The sequence below is a fragment of the Malaclemys terrapin genome, chromosome 3 (assembly GCF_027887155.1).
Source record: "Malaclemys terrapin pileata isolate rMalTer1 chromosome 3, rMalTer1.hap1, whole genome shotgun sequence".
In the NCBI taxonomy this organism is placed as follows: Eukaryota; Metazoa; Chordata; order Testudines; family Emydidae; genus Malaclemys; species Malaclemys terrapin.
Genome location: NC_071507.1, coordinates 69,740,298 through 69,761,213, shown reverse-complemented (window position 1 = coordinate 69,761,213; position 20,916 = coordinate 69,740,298). Strand labels below are relative to the sequence as shown.

The 20,916-nt window shown below is 43.9% G+C and overlaps 1 protein-coding gene and 1 long non-coding RNA gene across 3 annotated transcripts in view; one reads left to right on the top strand and one right to left on the bottom strand.

The window, feature by feature from the left end:
• The window catches only part of KIF26B (kinesin family member 26B), a 421,406-nt gene that overhangs the window by 383,822 nt on the left and 16,668 nt on the right, over positions 1 to 20,916 (top strand). Inside the window, exons 11-12 of the mRNA XM_054023876.1 lie at positions 3,360 to 3,522; positions 4,816 to 8,239. Coding sequence (XP_053879851.1) covers positions 3,360 to 3,522; positions 4,816 to 8,239 — 3,587 coding nt within the window. The remainder of the gene's footprint in view (positions 1 to 3,359; positions 3,523 to 4,815; positions 8,240 to 20,916) is intronic.
• Positions 3,431 to 20,916, bottom strand: part of LOC128834786 (uncharacterized) — a 50,350-nt gene continuing 32,864 nt past the window's right edge. For both annotated transcript variants that reach the window (XR_008444486.1, XR_008444487.1), the window contains 3 exons: positions 12,898 to 12,995; positions 12,198 to 12,244; positions 3,431 to 3,495 (listed from right to left, as the gene is read on the bottom strand). This is a non-coding gene — a long non-coding RNA (uncharacterized LOC128834786). The remainder of the gene's footprint in view (positions 3,496 to 12,197; positions 12,245 to 12,897; positions 12,996 to 20,916) is intronic.

Below are 20,916 nucleotides of genomic sequence, written 5' to 3'. Positions count from 1 at the left end.
TCTTTTGGTATCTCTGACCCAGCTTTCTACCCTTATTTCTAGAACAAAGATATTCAGGTAGTCATCCAAACTTTTGACTGCTTAAACAATCCAGAAGAGACCTAAAAAGCTTTTAATGTCCAGCTATCAGCTCAACCCTCAAAGTTTGGATCTGCATGCAAAATTCCCCAACCTTTGGGGGTGTTTAACAGATGTGTGGCCACATACGTACAGGTAGCACCGGTCATCAACAGAGATTGAACCCAGGACCTTCAGCACCAAGGATCTGATCCAAAGCCCACTGAAGTCAAAGGAAAGACTTGGAAAGTACAAGCTCCTACCACTAGAGCTAAAGAAACAACTCCTTTTGTAGTGAGTAAATAGCTGGCTGTTATAGTCTCTGCTTTCAGCCGTTTGAACCAGTGTATCACATTCAGATCCAGGGTTTTCATTTGGGCCCCTCTCTAGATTTAGTTTTCCTCCCCTAACATTTTTAGAAAAGTGCATCTTTTTAGCTTTTTACCACTTTGGTGTGCGTTGTTGAGATGCGTCAGGTCAGATTGCGCTGCTCTATCCATGTTGTAGGCTGTTTCTCCAGCCATCATGTAAATTAATTATAAGTAACTAGTGCCAATCCTGCACCAAGAAAAGGCATTTACTGAATATAGAAATTTACAAACAAACCTTTATGAATAGAATTTATGAAAAAAAGCTCTTAAGCTTTATATTTATAATTTAACATCTAGCTAGTTTGCTTCATCACAGATGAGAAGAGTGTTTGGCAGGAATCCTTCTATCCCTTGAGTAACTGAAAGGATATCCTTGTATAGGCAGGGGTAGAGAAGAATTTCCTTGGAGTGACCTAAGCTTTTTTCCTTGCTTGTTTATCATCACACATCAGGGCCATGTTTATTCCAAAAGGAAAGATACAGTAAGTCCTTTTATGGTCTTGATGAAGCCACCTGGATTGTTCTGAAGGCAGGAGTTGAGAGTTGTGGAGGCAAACTGGGATTCATTAAAAACCTGAGTCAAGAGTGACTGAGAGTCCTAAGGAGATGGTCTGCTTGCTCTTAGTGTTGGTACAGCCTCTCGGGGTATAATCACTGATGAGCTGGGGTGTGTCTTAAGGTTTCATGTGAGCCTCTTCTTAACAGAGATGGCTGTGGAGTCCCATGAAGGAGACTCAAAACTTTCTTTTTTTTTAAAAAGTGTTGTAAGTGTCTGGCCCTTTTACTTGTGAGGATAGCCAAGAAACATGTAAACTGATGCAAACTGAAAGCTAAGTTTGAAAGGCATAGAGCTAGTTCTGTATCGTGTAGGTTTGGTTTGTATCTCAAAGAATCATCTCACCAACCCTCCCCAAAATCATTAGGTAGCCTTGTGCATGGTGGTGTGGCCGTGTTATATCTGGGTGGTTACATGCCTAAGGGAAGCAGCAAAGAATTCTTTCTCAGCCCTCCAAAAAAAATGCTGAAACTGGCTCTGCTTGGCATCAGTTTTTGAGCCCCTTGTGTGTGCCCACTATATTGTGACCATAACAGCTTGTTTTCCCCAACACTGCCTCTGTAGCACGAATGAAGGACACACCGCAAGATCCCTACAAGCCATCCCCCCACACCCTGCCAGCTGCTTCAGCCGTGCACAAGGAAGAGAGAGACAGGAGACAGGGTCAAGCTACTGATGCCCTGCATTCTACCCCAGGCACTAGCCATGGGAGACTCGCTGGCGCAGCTGATTCCCCAGCCCCGCCTTAGGAAACTGGCTCCCACACACCAGCTGGGGGAGATTCCTAGCAATTGGGAGAGACCTGCCCACTTCAAGATCCAAAGGGGATCCATTTCCCAACTGATCACCCAGCCCACTTCCATAGGGGATCCGCTTCCCACAGCCGTAGGCAGCAGGGCGACTTGCTTGCTCCCAGCAGAGCCTGAAGGACCATCTGTCTGCCAACACAGCTGCTGCTGTGAGGTACAGATAGGGCAGTCACACAGAGGAACCTCAGCGAGCTCCAGGGGAGGGTCAAGCCTAGTATGTTGAGCGGTGTTGTGCTGAAGAGTGGGTATATGGAAGGACGAACGGTTTGAGGAGGAGATGTAATTGTTGTCATTAAGCATATGGGGACTTTTTTATTCAAGGAATGTCACATTAATTGTTGACTGAGACAGAACGTATTTGAGCCCACGCCTTTTATACTGGTAACCCATCACTTCCCACAATATTAAACTGGTAACACTAAGGGGGTTATGTTTGTAACATTGTCTTGTTAAAGTAGTTGTCGTGTATGCCATTTCCTGTATTCATTATAATCACAGGCCTGGATTTCAAAACCTGGCCTATTCAGAGAGAGGGCGTGAATGGCAAGAACAGAAGATGGCACAACCTGATTCCAGCCTCTGTCAAAGCAAAGATCTAACATAAATGAACAATGATTCAAACTCTTGCAGCCTGATCTTTCTTTAGTTTTCATCCGTTTTACCCTACTGTAATTCCTGGAGTTACTTTTAAATCAGATTGGATGTGGTTTTAAAGGAGATGCTCTAGAAATTATTTTTGGGAAGTTCTATGGCTTGTGTTATACAGGAGGTCAGATTAGTTCAGTGTTTCCCAAACTTGGGACGCTGCTGTGTAGGGAAAGCCACTGGCGGGCCGGGCTGGTTTGTTTACCTGCCATGTCCGCAGGTCCAGCCGATCGCGGCTCCCACTGGCCGCGGTTTCCTACTCCAGGCTACAGGAGCTGCTGGAAACGGCGCAGGCTGAGGGACATACTGGCTGCTGCTTCCAGCAGCTCCCATTGGCCTGGAACAGCAAACCGCGGCCAGTGGGAGCCGCGATCGGCCGGACCTGCGGACACGGCAGGTAAACAAACTGGCCCGGCCCACCAGGGGCTTTCCCTACTCAAGCGGCATCCCAAATTTGGGAAACACTGGACTAGATGATCACAGTGATTTTTTCTGGCTTTGGAATCTGTTACCCTTGTGGGTGAGAGAATTGGAGCTCTGTCTGTCTGTCTGTCATCCTTTGCCATAACAGTTTGTTTTTATACTGTATACTACAGTGCTTCCTGAGAACTAATCTTGAACAAGTATTATGGGCATAGGTCCTTCATTCTTCCCTCTGTCTTAGCAGTGGTAATAGTGCTGGGGGAATCAGACAGCAAAGAAGATAGGGAGGAGGAATCAAAAAAAGTTCTAATTTTAGCCTAAGGGTTTTTCAGCTTGCTGAGCTGCGGACGTAAAACAGCACAAACCTGGAGAACAATACTCACTGCTGTTCCATTAAAAAGAGGAAAAAAAAATCTTGCTGAGATCTGAAGTCAAATCACAACAGTCAAAAGTGAAACACAGATCACTAATGTAGCCTTAATTCATTTTATTTTGCAGAGACAGCAAGCTCACCATGTTGCTCCGGGAGTCCCTGGGGAACATGAACTGCCGTACCACTATGATAGCTCACATTTCGGCAGCGGCAGGGAATTACGCTGAAACGCTGTCCACCATCCAGGTTGCATCCCGGGTCCTGAGGATGAAGAAAAAGAAAACTAAGGTAAGGTGATGTGTAACTCCTTGTCTCTTTGTAGTGGGAAACAAGGATCCTACAGAGCCCTTAGTGAGATGGAGAGGCCTGAAACGTATAACAAAATCAGTATTCATAATTCCTGAGTGGATGGGTTGCATGTATTTTATGGTAGCTGTGTGGTTTAGAGTTTATAGCAGAGAGTAAGGGAGAGAAAGCTTCAACCTAAGATGCAGAGGAGAGTTCAAGCACATCTATTATAATAGCTTTCTAAGCCTAACTCCAAGTCTGTCATTTAGTAGTGCAAATATAGCTGGTAATGTGCTTTTCTCAATTAAAGTTACAAGTGTAAATAAAACAATAATGAATGTTACTTTTTTTAGAATTAAAGGAAATTAAAATTAATGAAGAAAAAGGTTCCCTATTTTTCCCATAAGACAGCAAGAGCAATATAATACAAGGCAAAATCTCCATCTCTGCATAGAAGCACACATAGTCCTGTTATTTCAGCATACATTTGGTAGATTTTTCCAAGCAGTGGACTAATAGGGAGTGAGGTATATCCATTTTCATGCTTCCAGAATCCTAGCTCCTTTTATAATCTGGACTGTTAACTTGTTATAACAGGTGATTTTTGTGATCATGATTTAAAATGATGACATGGATTAATGATAAATCTGAGCAGAGACCATCAAATGGACTCCATCTATACCAAGTCACAACAAGCTAACCACAGAAAGAGATGCACACCACACACTGTATACCCAAGTCTGTGTTGTGATCAAAATTGGATTTTCCTTGTCTTTTGTGCATTATTTGAACAGTGAGGTTGAACTCCTTTTACAGCAAAGTCTTATCGGTTAAGTCCTTAGAAAGCTATCTAGTTCCTTTGGTCAAGACTGGATTCAGTGAAGTGTCTTAATGCATTCATTCAGTGCATTCATTGGAAGGCAGCATGATCTAGTGGTTAGAGTTGGATCTATTTCAGTGTGTTCATGATAATACTGTGGGCAAGACCCTTAATCTTTGTGTGCATCAGTTTCCAAAATGGCACTAATAAGATTTACCAAACTTTAAGTACTCTGAGATAATTAAATGAAGAGTACAATATAACTATAAGTTCTTCTTGTTGTTGGATTTAACTCCCTTCCTCTCAAAGTTAATAACAATTCTTTACCGAGCACGTTTTATATGTCATGCATTTATGCAACACCATTCATTGTTCAGTCATTTTAGGATTCAGCTACAGTTGGGATTCCGCTGTATGTGTGTTTTATGGAAGCTGTTTGTGGTTCTGACATTTCGTTTGCTCTCCAATCACAGTACACATCAAGTTCTTCTGGAGGTGAAAGCTCCTGTGAAGAAGGAAGAATGCGGAGGCCAACCCAGTTGAGACCCTTCCATTCTAGAAATGTAGTTGACCCAGACTTCCCTATTCTGCACCTATCAAGTGATCCTGATTATTCTTCCAGCAGCGAACAGTCCTGTGACACAGTGATTTATGTTGGCCCCAATGGCACAGCCCTCTCTGATAAGGAACTGACAGATAATGAAGGCCCCCCTGATTTTGTCCCTATAGTTCCTGCTCTGCAGAAGACCAAAACTGAGGGCAAACTGGAGGAAGTAAGTGAGACAGACTCCAGCCCGTCTGAGAGAGACTGCCTGAAGTGCAACACCTTTGCTGAGCTTCAGGAGAGGTTGGACTGTATCGATGGCAGTGAGGAGAGCAACAAATTTCCATTTGAAGAGCTGCCTGTTCAGTTTAGCGCAGATCAGATGTCTAAGTGTTCTGTGCCAAGCCAAGTGGCAGGTCTCAGTCATTTATCAGCATCGGATAAGGAAGATGCCACCGCCGACTGTCAGCAACCTGAGAAGGAAGTCAGGGAAAATATAAATGCAACAACCAATAAAATTCAGAGAAATCACTCCCCTGTTCCTTCTGGAGCTCTCACTAACATTTCAACTCCTCCTTCTCCTAGGAGCGTAACTGGCAGCTCGAGTAATCAGCTTAGCTCTTCCCAGTTAGCCCATAGCACAAGCCTGCAGAGCAGCAGAGAAAGCCTCAATTCCTGTGGCTTTGTAGAAGGCAAACCTAGGCCAATGGGTTCACCGCGGCTTGGCATTGCGAGCCTCTCTAAGACATCAGAATACAAGCCACCAACTTCTCCTTCCCAGAGATGCAAGGTTTACACCCAGAAAGGGGTATTGCCCAGCCCTGCACCATCACCCCTGAGCAAGGACTCTGGAATGGTGTCTAGTGAATCTTTGCTGCAGCCAGAGATCCGGACCCCTCCAGTGGGAATGAGTCCTCAGATCTTGAAAAAGTCAGTATCCTCCAGCAGTGGGGATTTTGGAGAGACCATTCTCGATGAAGAGCAGGAACATAATATTTCACCAGAATCAAAGAAGGAGATTCTGAGTACCACCATGGTCACTGTGCAGCAACCATTAGAGCTGAATGGAGAGGATGAGCTGGTGTTCACCCTGGTTGAAGAACTAACTATTAGTGGGGTCCTTGAGAATGGACGCCCGACCAGCATCATCAGCTTTAACAGTGACTGTTCTGTGCAGGCTTTGGCCTCTGGGTCTAGGCCAGTTAGTATTATCAGTAGCATTAGTGAAGACCTTGAGTGTTACTCCAATGCAGCTCCTGTTTCTGAGGTCAGCATAACACAATTCGTGCCGCTTCCAAAATTAGGATTGGATGACAAAGCCCGGGATGCCAGCAGCAGACGCTCATCCATTAGTTCGTGGCTGAGTGAAATGAGCACAGGGAGTGATGGTGAACAATCATGCCACAGTTTCATAGCCCAGGCATGCTACGGGCATGGTGAGGCTATGGCAGAGCCCCCTATTTCTGAGTTTGCAGGTGCCATACAGAATACTAGCATGATTTGTGTAAATGACAAGCAAAATTCAGTGACTGACAATTTGCTCATACTGTCAGAAATGGGGGAGGAAACTTTCAGTAAAGTCCCACCCCTCAAGGGTTGCAAAATATCAGCCCTGGGGAAAACTACTGTCACAATCTCAAACACAGCAAGCCTAAGCAGTTGTGAAGGCTACATCCCAATGAAGACCAACATTACTGTTTATCCATGTATTGCTGTTAGTCCTTTTAAGGCACAAGAGACAGATGAAGCCACATCTGCAGTAACTTCAGCTGCTAAAGTTGCTCAACCCCATGAGGAGAAAGAGTCTAATGTTAGGAAGGAAATCAAATTTGAAGACCCTTGGCTAAAGAGGGAAGATGATGTGAAAAAAGACAGTTCTGGGGCCAGCGATGGGCCAAGGCTGGAAACTGCAGTTGGTCCAGCCAACCCTGAGCAGAACAAGAAACAGAACTCAGCTGACAGGTTTAGTAGCAGCAGTGGGGAGACCTCTAGCTCCCCAGGCTCTGATCCTCTGAAGAGGATTGTGGATGGGTGTGAGATGGCACTTCCAAGTTCTGCAACCCAGAGCCCTGTTCATTCCCTGGATGCTTTGAAGAATGGCAGTCTCCCTAGGGTGCTCCAGAAGGTCAGCAAGCAGGAGGAAATTGATGCTGTCCTCTATCACTGTGCTGCTGAGAACAATGGAATGGGTTCTCCTTCTCTTTCCCAGTCTTGTAAGGCTACCCTAGAAAGAAGAATCGCTTCTCCCAAGCACTGCATTCTCACTCGCCCCAAAGGAACTCCTCCGCTGCCTCCTGTGAGAAAATCAAGCCTGGATCAGAAGAACAGGGCCAGCCCTCAACACAGTGCTTGTAGCAGCAGCACTAGCAGTCCATCCAACCAACCAGTGTCTTTTCCGGCCAGCTTTCCTGATGAGCTGAATGGGAAGCAGAAGGGCTCCAGCATCGACACCAGTAACAATAGCAGCAGCAAGTTATTTAGTGCCAAACTTGAACAGCTAGCCAGCAGGACCAATTCCCTGGGCAGGTCCACTGTGAGCCACTATGAGTGTTTGTCGTTGGAAAGAGCAGAAAGCCTATCTTCAGTAAGCTCCAAAATGAGCCCTGGAAAAGATACCACCATGCCTAGGGCTGGGAGGAGTCTCAGCCGCAGTGCGGTGTCCTCACCAACAAACTCAGGCATATCCCAGTCTGCAGGTGCCTCCCCAAAGGCCAGCCAATCTAAGATATCCGCAGTTAGCAAACTCCTTTTGGCAAGTCCCAAGGCCCGAAGTTTGTCTGCTTCCACCACCAAAACATTAAGCTTTTCTACCAAGTCTCTGCCTCAGTCTGTGGGGCAGAGTTCAAGTTTGCCTCCCAATGGGAAGAACATGTCCTGGTCAACTCAGTCCCTTAGCAGAAACAGAGGCTCTGGTCTTGCTTCAAAACTGCCCCTCAGAGCTGTCAATGGACGGATTTCTGAACTGCTCCAAGGGAGCACGAGTGCCAGAGGTTTACAAATGCGTGGAAACTCGGACACAGATGAGCGAGGTGGCCTTCATGGAGATGAGAAACCAGCTGTTCATATGCTGCCTTCACCCTACAGCAAAATCACCCCTCCGCGGAAGCCTCACCGCTGTAGCAGTGGTCATGGAAGTGACAACAGCAGCGTCCTGAGCGGGGAGCTGCCGCCAGCCATGGGGAAAACAGCCCTATTCTACCACAGTGGGGGAAGCAGTGGTTATGAGAGTATGATGAGAGACAGCGAAGCAACAGGGAGTGCTTCTTCAGCGCAAGACTCTATGAGTGAGAACAGCAGCTCTGTCAGCGGGAGGTGCCGAAGTCTCAAAAATCAAAAGAAACGCTCAAACACAGGTATGTTTGCAGATGTGTCCAAATGTAACATTGACCACCAGGCTAGCTAGTTCTTGGGCGCAAGGCTTGCACAGAGGGGTATCTAGGTCAATGGCAGAACACATGTTGTGTTTAATGTGGTCGTTTGGAACTAGAAACAGGGTAATTCTAATGACAAGCCCTTGAGCTGTGAACTTTTTAGATTTCTTTACTTACCAAGCCCTGCTCAGTTCCACATTTCCTTTATGAAGGCATTTCCATTGCAACAGTTTTAGTATAGATTATTTGTTTCCAGTTTCTGTTACTGCATCCTTCTCCTGAAAGCAGGGCAACTTTTATAATGGGGACTATTTTCAAATATTTAGTGATGGGTTTTTTTTAGCACTTAAAGTCACAAAAAGATGCCCATGCATGGTTCTTACATGTAATATATATTACAATGTAGCCCCATCAGAATGGAAACAATCATGCAGACAAGAACTCGGGCAGAAAAAGCTCCTTTCCAACACTTCATCAATCCGGGAAACAAACCCTCCACCCTCTCTATAAACCCTATCCAATAGCTGTCAAATAGATAAACACCAGTCAAAAATTGAAGGCTTTTATTATGGTGAATAGCAGGGAGAGGACAGCTGATGTATGTCGTGAGGGCAAGAACTGAGGTTGGTTGTAATTATGGGGTTTCAGAGGTTGGTGGGTATTGCCCTGGTGTCACTGAGAGGAGGACCAAGAGCTGTATAAGTTGCAGTACAAATGCTAGAGCCCAGCAAAGGGGAGAAAGAGACTATAGGACTTGCAAAGAGGAAAGGGCGCAATAAATTATATATTGCTGGGAGGTTGTCCGGGTAATATGGGATATTTTGCTGGGGACATTTTGTTTTTTGACTTCCATTTTTGAGGTTTGGCCTTAGTAGTGAGAGGGCTGAAGGTACCAGCAACCTCTCACTTTGACAGTTGTAAAGAGTCTGCGTGGATGGTACTGGGAGCTAGGTGGCAGATGGGTGACTCTCTGTGGAGGAGGTCTTTCCTTAGTTTTTTCATTTCACTTCCCCTTTCATCAATATGATCTCAGTGGCTGGGTGAATAGGGATTGCAACTTCCCAGTAGCTGTCCTGGGAGATGTGGGTGAGGAGAGCCTTCTGTTTGGATGATGACTGTGGAAGAGTGTCAGTGCACTACTACCCCCTTTTTATTTGGTAGCAGTTTTGTTTCTTGATAGCCAGGGATGGAGGGTGAGAGCTATGATGTCCTTGGAGCACACCTTCACAATTAGTCTTTGCTTGGGTCCTCAACTGCAGCAGCTTTGCCTCTTAGATGATTGCTATAAGGTGGTTGAAAATGATGCCATTGACTGTGAACATGGAGATCTGAGGGAAGGATCATTTGTGGAGCTCAGGAATGTCTAGTCGCTCTGCTACCAGGTATAGAAGACAAAGTGGGAGGAAGGCTTTTTTTGCTGACAGAAGCAGGTGTGCAGCCCTTGTTATCAATTCTATAGATTTTATCTGGGACTTCTTCTGGGACGCATAAAGCATTATTTTACAGGGTCCAACTGCTTAGGTCGTATGGAAGATTAGTGGCTAATAAAATCATAAGCAGGGCTTGTAGGGAACTTTCCTGAGCAAGGCTATCAACTTCTGCAGAAGTTTTGTGGTCTTCCTGTGTCTGCAGATGGAGCGCGCGCAGGTGCCTCTGCTGCTGCTCAGGGTTATCCAGTGCTGAAGCAGAGTGAAAACTGACCCGATTCTTACCTCTTTTTCACCAAACATAGAGTTTGTCGGGGCTTTTGGGGGCTGTCATCCAAATGACTGATCTTGATTTTTAATTTCCTGTGTGGTTTAGGTCCTTTCTGCCCAAGCTCCATTGTCACAGATTTGCTCAGATGAGTCACTATCACTAATGGCCCCAAGATTTGAATATTTGGGGCACATAGTTTTCAATGGAGGGCCCTCATCTCTGGAAGCTGTCTACCCTGTTAATCCAACAGAGCCTGAGCATGTTGACACCTCTCAGAGCACTTTGTTAAGCTCATTTGCTTACTCAGGCTTTTGACTGGTGGCTGTGTGGAGAGGGTATATGTGCTATTTTTAACAGCTTAATTTTGAGGTTGATTCTTTATATAGTTGGTTCACCAATTCTCATATTGTTTTGAGTGAGTTGAACATAGGTCCAGTAATTTTTACACATTTTAAAAATAAAATTAAAAAATTAATTCAATGTCGACACATTTCTCATCATTGAACATTTACTTGGCCACTGACAAAGCTGTAGCTTTCTTACAACCCATGTCCTCTTTGTATTTGGCCCTGCAGTAGTGAAGCCATAATTCTGTGTTTGGTGGTAGCACACTCTTTCACATGTCAACTGATTTATGATGCCATAAAATAGGATTATGACTTCAGTGCAGTATCAAGATGAAGGAAAAACTGGGATGTAAAGGCGAACAATGTTATGATGAACATACATATATTTTTATAATAGGACAAGAACCAGACTGGTTTGGCACATTTCTTTTTACATAAATATCCTCTTCCTGTAGGTTTGTACTAGTCTGAAACATCTCTGTTCAGGAATATTTTTATGAAAAAAAACATACAAAGCTGTGCAGCTCTTGAAGCGTGGATATTATTTTAACGCATGGTGTCATGAGCATTGGACCCTGTTTGATTTGCTGTCAAAGATCCACTGTGCTATAATGGATACGGCAGTATGGATATGCTCATTTCAGGTCAGGTGACCTTGTCCACTTTATTTATGATTATTATTAACAGAAAGGCTAGTTGTCAGACATAATCAACATGAATCTACAGAAAGCCCCTTTAAGAGAAGTCGTAAAGAGCCTTTAAGGGAATCACCAGTAGTCTTGTCAGATTTCACAATTACTTTTGAAGTTCTGACACACCGAAGAGACAGAATTTTTTTTTCTGTGATTAAGATCTTGTTATTTTAATGTTCTTAAGTGCATTACTTGTACTTGTAGATACTTATGCATTGGTTGTTATAGCCTAGGTATCAGAGATACAGTGACAGCTTTTGGAAGATAAAGCCAATTCATAATCTATAGGTTTAGCCTTGGTTTACATTTCAGGATCTAAGTAAGTGTGTGTTTCATAGGCAGCCTAACGTTGTATATGCAGTATAAACAAGCACACAAACCATCTTCCATTATATTCTCCCACCCACTCTTCAAACTGAAATATTACAAGATTACATCATCAAGCCAATGAGCTTTCTTCCCTGAAGTTAATAGATTGGTTTAATAAGTTGCGCAATTTTTCCAGCATTTAACACTGGTAGTATAATATTAGTAGGTCAGAACACCTCTATCCCAATATAACGCGACCCAATATAACATGAATTCAGATATAACCCGTTAAAACAGCGCTCCAGGGGGGCGGGGCTGCGCACTCTGGCAGATCAAAGCAAGTTCGATATAATGCGGTTTCACCTATAACGCGGTAAGATTATTTGGCTCCTGAGGACAGCGTTATATTGGGGTAGAGGTGTATATTATTGCCCTGAAATGATTGCTTACGGTAGAGGGGATTTTAATTATAATTACAGTTAGCACTAATATGGGGCTGTACATTTTCAAAGCACTGTACAAATGTTATTTAATCCTCCTGTGATGTAAGTATTATTATAATCCCCATTTTGCAGATGGGGAAAATCAGGCTGAGAGGTTAACTAACTGGCCCAAGGCCACAGAATCACCCTCTCCCTAATGCTGACTAGATAGACCCAGGATTAGCTCTCAGGCAGGTTGGCTCCAGGCCTTGAGCTCACTTGACTTGACCACACATCCTCTAATCAATGCCACTGTCCTTTTAGAACAGCAGAGCAGAAGGTTTGATTTGTAATTGTCTATTTGTCCCGCCTCTGCACCTCCTAGCATGTGTGCAGCTGCTCATTCTCTGGTTTCTTCCCTCCACCATTAACTGCTCCTCACTAAGAGTGAATAGGCGCCTCAGTCACTTACCTCCAACTGGGAGGATGTGATTATGCAGCAGTGAAGGCTGGTGACACCTGAAAGCAAGGAGGCAAAACTGACACACACACACACATGCTGAGAGGGAGTTTAGGCATATGAAAAACTATATTATCTGACACCAGACTTTGCTCACCAGGGAACCCTCCCCATGGACAGCGCCTGGCACAATGGGGTCCTGGTCCATAACTAGGTTCCTGGGCACTCCGGTAATACATATAAATAATAATAATAATACACTAGTCAGCAGCTCTTGATCCCCACACACAGAATAGGCCACAACATAGCTACTTCCAGTCTCTTCCAGCCCAGAGAACCAAAGTGCAAAGGTTGCTTCTGAACACAAGCCTCCTGTATGTCCAGTGCTCCTACTTTTTAGCAGTACCCATGTGATAGAAATAAATGCAAACTATAAGCTAACAATGATCATTTTTTTAAAAATGGGGGTGGAATTTGAAAAGCACGCAGCAATGGCCTAATTCTGCTCCCTTGATGTCATTGGTAAAGGCTAAGTGCATTTGTGGTTCCTTTGTGTTACCAGGGAAAAATACTCCAAGCAAACTCCCTTTTGCAAAGTCACGACAGTATATCAGGAATGCCGGCTTTAAGGGGCAGGCAGGGCAGGGTGGCAAACCGGGCACCAGATTGGGAGTTGTAAAACCTTCCATTTTCTGTTCTGACAATGACTCACTGTGTCACTCTGAGCAACTCATTTAATGTCTCTATTCCTCAGTTTCCCATCATAAAACAGGATGATTCTTGTCCAACTTGGTACAACCCACTGGGATTCTAGAATGAAAAAATATTACATACATGTTAATCACTGTTATTCTATATAGTTTAGCATCTGAAAACCAGTGGACCAAATTCAGTCTGTGTGTAAACAGGCACAGCTCCCACTGAAGTCACTCTCAACGCTGAATTTGGCCCACTGGGTGTAGAGATCCAGCTTTTTAGGCATATGAAAAACTTTACTTCTAACTCCAGGTGCATGGCTCCTGGCAGCAATGAGGTAAGGATGGAACAGGATCCAGGCCTGTAATTAGATTTACACTGTATAGCAAAGCTTCACTTGAACTCCCATACAATATATATGAATTCCTTGGTTTCCCCCCCCCCCCCCCCCCGTGTATATTATTTATTGGTTCCTGGTACCTGCCTCCTATGATGTTTCCAGACTGGCAGAATCTGTAATGAGCCCTCTCATGGGGCCAATAGCACAGAGGAGCGTTTGGTACAATTTGTAACAGGATGAGGGTTTTCTATGGAAACCACAGAGCTCTTCCTTGGGCATCCCCCTTCCCCTTTCTGGAATTGGTTTGGGTACATAAAAGAGTCTCATGTCCGTGTTTTATATGGATAGATCAAAGGCCTTTGGCATGTCTGTGACTAATTACTGCTTACAATGCTAGTTCAGGGCTGGACGGTTTTCTCTCCTGAGGAGTATGTGTGTGTTTAGATTTCTGGTTCTCCCTAGTCCAATTTTTTTTTAAAAAGTGGTCAAAGTTACTTAATACAAGAGAATTGAAAAGCAAAGCAAATCTGAGTTTGGCAGTTTGCAAAAGCATGTGGATCAGAGCTGGTTTCAGCAGGGGAACATACTTGGATCTTTAGGATCTGGGTTTCAAGGTCAAAGGGGGCTTAGACAGAACAGTGAGTCAGAGGCACGCAGTGACTGCTGCTGGCTGCCTGCCTGCCTGCCTGCTGGCATGGGATGGGCTGTCTCATTGGGGGAAAGATCAGGACTCAGGCATGAGAGGAAGACAAGAGTCCATCTGGGGAGGAGGGAGATTCTCCCCAGGTGGCTTGGTTGGGAAGAAGCTGCTGTATATAGGGCCTTCAAGTTTGGTCAGCCTGGGCCTATTTTGCCTTACTCACTATTGTACGTCAGTGGTCATTAAAAAACAAGAAGCTAAAGAATCCTTACGAAAAGTACAAGCCAGTCTTCTGAATGAGGCTCATCTAGAGTGGGGGTGGACCCAGGCTGCAAAATTCAGACTTTCCTAATATTTAAAGGGGTTTGGGTTCATTATAATACAAGGTCCCAGTAACAATGTTTGGATTCACATCTGAACTGTCCCAGCTTTTAAAGGGGTTTGGATGCATGGATCTGCTTTGGGTCTCTGTCTCCAGCCAGAGTTTAACAAATCCAAGATACGATTTTTTAAAAATTTGTTCTATATCAGGAACCTTTCTGGCCTGTAGATAATTAAAGCTTCTTGCTGAAACATTGTATAGGTTGGGCAGTAAAAGTTTCATGACTGCTGGCAGCTCTTTCTTGGTGCTAAGTTTCACCACCAAGAGTAGAGGAAACTACTACATGATTTTAAACATCGTCATAAAAATGACAGACTGTCACAATGTGACAATAATTATATATAATTGTAGTCTCTTCACATCACATCCTACCATTAGAACTCTAGGTTTCTCTGGAGTCAGAGATGTTTTTAAGAATGGGGGCTCAGAGGTTCTGTAAACTCCAGATCTGAACACGCCTAAACTCTTAAGAACTTTCAGATCTATTTCTGTTAATGAAAATACTAGAAAATACCAGGCACGGATTGAATCTGTGGGCAGCAAATAACTTGAATCCAGCTCAAACCTGCTGCTGCTCTCAGACAGCGCTGAAACAGGATCTTAGCAATAATGATGAAACACAGAGACAGAGCTTTTCTTGTTGCATCCAAGTGAAAAGGGATTCAGTTCACATTTAGCCTGAATAAGCTCAGAACTGCAAAATATCCCTGGCACCATAAAGCCAAAGGGCATTTCCAATCCTTGCATCTTAACTTGTCCACATCCACCACCGATGACAATAAGGACAATGATGATAATTCACACGCTGTGTTATCCCCCACCATGACTGGTGCCATTAAGAATTATAAAGGGAGATTAATCTTTGTGTGTTGGTGACTCTCTTCGAACATGTGACTGTCGACTGGATTGCAGAGGGGGGTGAGTGGGCCCCAGCCACAATTATTTTCTGTTGTTGTTCATTAAAACAACAGCATTGATTTTCCCAGGTCAAAGCCAGGTCATATCATGCCACAGATCTGTGTGGAAAGGGATCACAGTAATCATTTTTTACACGCTTGACTACTGCGTGCCGGTGCTGAGCTTTCAGCTGCATGAACATAGGAATGATTTAATAGAGGAAATGGCAGCAGGCTATTGTGAACTGTGAAGGCTCCATGTAACATGCATGATTGAGTCAGACACCATTAGGCGGGTGTAAATAAAACCTGCTCTCTGGGTTGGCACAGAATTAGCTCAGTGAAATGCCTCTGCCACTGTCCTGTCTGGAGCTGATGCTGTCTTAGTAGTGTCCCCTGTCCTTGGCTTGACTGGCAAAGTGACTGGTGAATCGATTTACTTCAGTACTATAATGCCTAGGACAATAAACTGCTCTATGTCATCTCCATATAAATAGTGTCATGAAACTGACAAATACATACAGAGCCAAAGGCCAGCCATAATTTAGGAAAATCTCTATATTATGGGCACTTTTTTGCTAGCAATGTGTGGGTGCTGAGCACTGTACCGCTGAGACCTACATCTTCCCTGGGACTTCTCCCAAAGTACATGTCAACCTGCCAGGCTAAATGAAGTGCTGCATCCTGATTGGGTTTCAGCCATGCTCATTCACTGGCTCTGAACACTGTGCCCCAGACAAGCTTCCAAAAGGAAGCAGTAGTTTGGGGAGTGTGATCAGGAAAGGGTGAGTAGTGGGAAATTGACAAAAACAGGCAATTGCCTGGTATCCAGAATGTTCGGAGGTCCCTGAATCTATGCCAATTTCATGTACATGCAGTGTCTCTATGCAGGGACACAAGTTTGTGAGGGTAATTGCATTCCTACATATGAGTAAAGGTAAATTCTGATTCACACCTTGTTCCTACTGACTTCAGTCTGGTTGTATAGAATGTAAGTTAGGAGAATATGGCTCTAAATATTTTGCACTATCAGGTATTGGGGCCAAAGTGGAGAAATATATTTAAGGTCATCTTTTGAAATCTGAAATCTACCTTTGTCTCGGAATCAAATATTAATTTGTTACTTTTTGTTCTGAATTGTTCCAGCTCAACTTGTTTACCTTTATGTAACCCAGGGTACTGGGATGGGTGAGCGCAAGATGGGTTGGGAAGCAATGGGGTAACTTGGCCATAAATGTGGCCTCTTTTGTGCTTCACAATGTCTCTTTCTGTAATTTGTCCCCTAAACATTTGGGGTGAATTCTCCACTCTGTTACACAGGTGCAGTTGTACCAGTGTCACTGAGAGGAGGACCAAGAGCTGTGTCAGTTGCAGTACAAATGCTACAGTCCAGCAAAGCAGAGAAAGAGACTTTGGGACTCGCATGGGGGAAAGGGCGCAATAAAATAAACATTGAGGAAGAAGGTCAAAGGAAAAGGGAGGAGGCGATCCAGTCATGGGTAACTGACTGCAAGGGCACACCCCACAGGAAGGAGGAGTGAGAGGAGAAATCAGTCTTGCTTTCTCAAATAATAAAAGCAGAAGCCTGGTTGTTAGAAAGTGGGGAACAGCAGGGGGAACTCTGCATACTGTCTTCATAAACAAACAAAAGGCCTGAAGCGACACTAAAAGCCAGTGCTATTTCGAATGGGAGGAAAGTGTTCTCTGAAAACAATGCGGTAGAACAAATTGTGTGTGTTGGGGTTTACTGTTTTACACTACTTAGTGTGGGGATGTTTAATCTCTTTCAGGTCAGTTATATGGTTTGTTGGCCAGGAGAATGCTGAACCATCAGATCTGTACACAAAGGCAGTTTTACTTCTAACAGCGACTAGTGTAATAATGAATGGCTCCTGCTCTGTATCGTACCTTCTTCCCCCTTTGAACTTCCAATGTAAACTTGTGGCGTCATGGTGCATGTAGTTATGATTTTGTTTTCTATTTATTGGACCTTGAAATGTTTAGGGGGCAGCTACTGTTTTGTACAGAGTTCAGATGCAGGCTGTTACACGGGAGACACACAGTCTGCTCCTTATGGAGACTTTATTTTTGTTCTTTTTTGTTTGACGTTTATCTAAAATAATAAAAAAAAAAAATTCAGACTGGAATTTGCCCATAGAAAGCTATCTAACCGGGAAAACACTGAGACATCCTGCACCTATGCAAATCCCATTATCTTTTAAGATTTCAGGCACGCATTTAGCAAAGAACATTTGACTAGTTCCACTGACTTCAGTTCGGCTCTTCATATCCTTCAAGTTATGATAAAATACCTAGTTGATTGAGAGTCCTTTGTCTGTAGATGACATCTTTTCTACACTTGTCTTCACTGCAGAGTTAATTTGACTTATAACTTGAGTGTTGCGCCTAACTCGAGTCCCAGCCAAATGCCTTAACTCCAGTTAACTCCTGGCTTTTAAATTGGCTGGTCCTTCAGGGGGAATAGGCAGCTCATCAGCTGCCAACCCCGTCACTCTGTGCAACTCAAATTGTTATTTCACAGTGTGGCTGCTCTCACTCAACCTAGACTAACTCGAAAGGAGTTAATGTGGGTGTAGCTAATTTGAATTAACTCTACAGTGTAGACAAAGCTTTAGGCCTTGTTGTCACGCTAAAAAAAGTATATTTTTTACGTTGCAGTAACTAACACACATGAGCTATCCTGAGGTAAATTAGCTGAGATCAGCACTATCCCCCACCTGTGGTTGACTTTGTTAGTTTATCTTGTGGTAAAAATAAAGTTCCTGGTCTTCACTGTGTTTTTTACCATGGGATAGTTCACACACGTTAATACCCTGAGGTAAAATAGGTACCTATTTTAGCTGTGAAGACAAGGTCCTAGGGCTTGTCTTCACGTATAGCGCTACAGCAGTGCGGCTGCACCAATGCAGTGCTTTAGTGAAGACACGCCTATGCCGATGGGAGAGCTTCTCCCATTGGCCTAGTTAATCCACCTCCCCGAGAGGCGGTAGCTGTGTTAACAGGAAAAGCCCTCCCGTCAACATAGTGCTGTGTATGTGGGCGGTTAAGTCAGTATAACTATGTTGCTCAAGGATGTGGATTTTTCACACCCCTGAGTGATGTAGTTATGTTAATCTAGGACTGTAGTGTAGACCTGGCCTTAGAGTCAGATGCAGGAGAGGATATTTAGTAAACACTATGCTGAACTATAACTGAGACCACTATTACTGGTTTGGCAGTGGAATCAGTGGACTGGATTTATTTTGCTCTAAGATGAGGTATTGATATCTATTTAGTTTTTCGAATGGAAAACAAATGACTCCCTTTTATATTGTTGGAGATTCAGCTGGCCTGAACAGATTGCTTGTGCACCGTGTGTGTTTGTGTGTCCCCACTAGCGGGGGGGGAGGGGGGAAGGGAGGAGGAGGGAGGAGGATGGATATGTGCTAATCCTGCCAAGCTTCCAGGTTGAACAGTTGCCTTTGTAAGCAACGTGCTGGAGAGCAGAGGAGTGGTGCATTGTAGTCTGCTACAAAGCACTTTATTAATTATATAGTAAAGATTTATGAGCTCCCAGCCCCATAGAGCCCATTAATAAACATGTGTCTTCAAACGGGTATTTTTTAAAGAAAAAATATATATTTGTTTGAACAATTGAATCCTTGTCTTTGTGTGTTATCATGGATGAGCAAGCTGTCACCTGCTCTGTGGCATTCATCCTAAAATGCTGCTTTGGATGTATCTCCTTACCCAACCCATTTAATGTGAAATCAGATAAACCCCAGAGACTAAATGGAAGGACTAGAGGCAGTAGGAATTCCTGTCAAGATACACCATACCTTCTGTACCCAGGCTAATAAGCAGCCCATTAATCAATGCATATTTTAAATAGATTAGGTTCCATTCAGCTTCACTGCAAACATGCAGGAGTTGTTTCATTTTATTTCTCCCCAACACATGCCAAAAAGCAAAGATATATCATCCCGAGTCAGTAAAAGGGAAGAGCATTGACCCTTTCTCCCATCCCCCCCACATACCTTGATCCTGCAGTCAAATCTGCACAGACGGTCCCGTGTCTGTGCCGAGCCACATTTACTTCAGTAGGACTCCATGCAGACATAAGAGTCCACCCACCCAGATCAGGTCTCTCTGCCTGTGTTTATTTAATGTCTTGATGGAACAAAGACCAGACAGCCAGATTATTGTGGTAACCCACTGGCAGCCCAGACAGGAATCCTGACTAGGAAAACATAATGAGCTCATATTTGCTTACTCTGCTTCTGCCACTGTTGTCCACTCTGCCTGTCCACCTAGTGATGGTCACCGGGACAAATGGCCTAATATAAGAGCCCATGTAAACCACCTTTTGGACCATATGATTCCTTTTTCGCACTGGGTCAAATGGGGATGTGTGGGTACTATAAAGCAAAACCACCCTTCTGCTACACACACCTGTGACCTCTTCCCCCTATTTCCAAATGATTTCCTGATTCTGACCTCACAGCAATGTGAATCCTGAGTAACTCCATTGAATTCAGTGAAGTTACACCACTATAAGTGCCATTGGAATCAAGCCCTGAATCTCCATAGGGAGGCATGTCCCACCTCCATGAAATGAACCCAAATCTGCACCAATTACATAAAGAATTGGTGTTAACAATCACAGGCACACTGGAGACAATACAAACTAAATGCTTTATACAGAGGTGATACTAAATGAGTCACAAGCATGAGTTCCCATCAGGATGAGTTTTGGTTGTGCTCAACTGAACCCCTAAAAAGAAGAACAGGAGTACTTGTGGCACCTTAGAGACTAACAAATTTATTAGAGCATAAGCTTTCGTGGACTACAGCCCACTTCTTCGGATGCACCTCTGAACCCCTGTAGCACTAAAAATAACACATAAGCACTGTTAATATATCTCCCCCTCTGACACGAAAATGGATGTATGCATTTACACATGGGCTTGATGCAAAACTCATTGGGTGACGTTCTTTGGTTTCTGCTATATAGGAGGTCAGACTAGATGATCATAATAGTCCCTTCCAGCCTTAAAGTCTATAACTCCATGAATATATAAAATTGCCAATGTACTAAGTAGCAAGATACAGCTTTGCTCTCAGATTAAAAAATTTCAATGTTTGATCCTGCGATAGGATGAGAGCCTTTGGGGGAGTACCCAACGCCCTCTACTCCTAATGGAAGCGGGAGGTGCTGCACACCTTGCAAGTCAATCTCCTAATTTGCTACACTTTAGTTTTAAAAACAATTTCATCGCTGTGGACTGGTTGAGTCAGGAGAAAAATTGGTATCACTTGTCACCAAATGAGAGTGATACTCTTTGAAGCTGAGAGGCTAGTGCTTTGTTATTTTATAACTGATTTCTTATAACCTGAACGTGCCAGGCTCTTGACAGAGTAGGTGCCATGGTACATTTCTAAATGCGTAAGTAAAGCCCTCAGTGTTTTAGCAAAATTGGTTATTCCTTTATACTCTTATGCAAGAATTCTACCACTCTCTGGCATGGTGCTGTTTAATCTCCTGGCTGGTTAACAGCTGGTCTCTCCCTTTGGTTGTCTCTGTGTGGAGCCATTGGACCAAGGTCACTCTAAGCTTTGCAATTTAGTCATGTCATTTCAAACGGCGCCTGTGCTGCATTTGTCTCTTGTTAGGCCATTGCCACATTTATCTATGCCAACTGGTCAGTTCTCTCTGGGTCTGCCCTCCCATCCTGCATTCACTTTGGCAACACCGGTAGCCCTTGTCATATCAATAA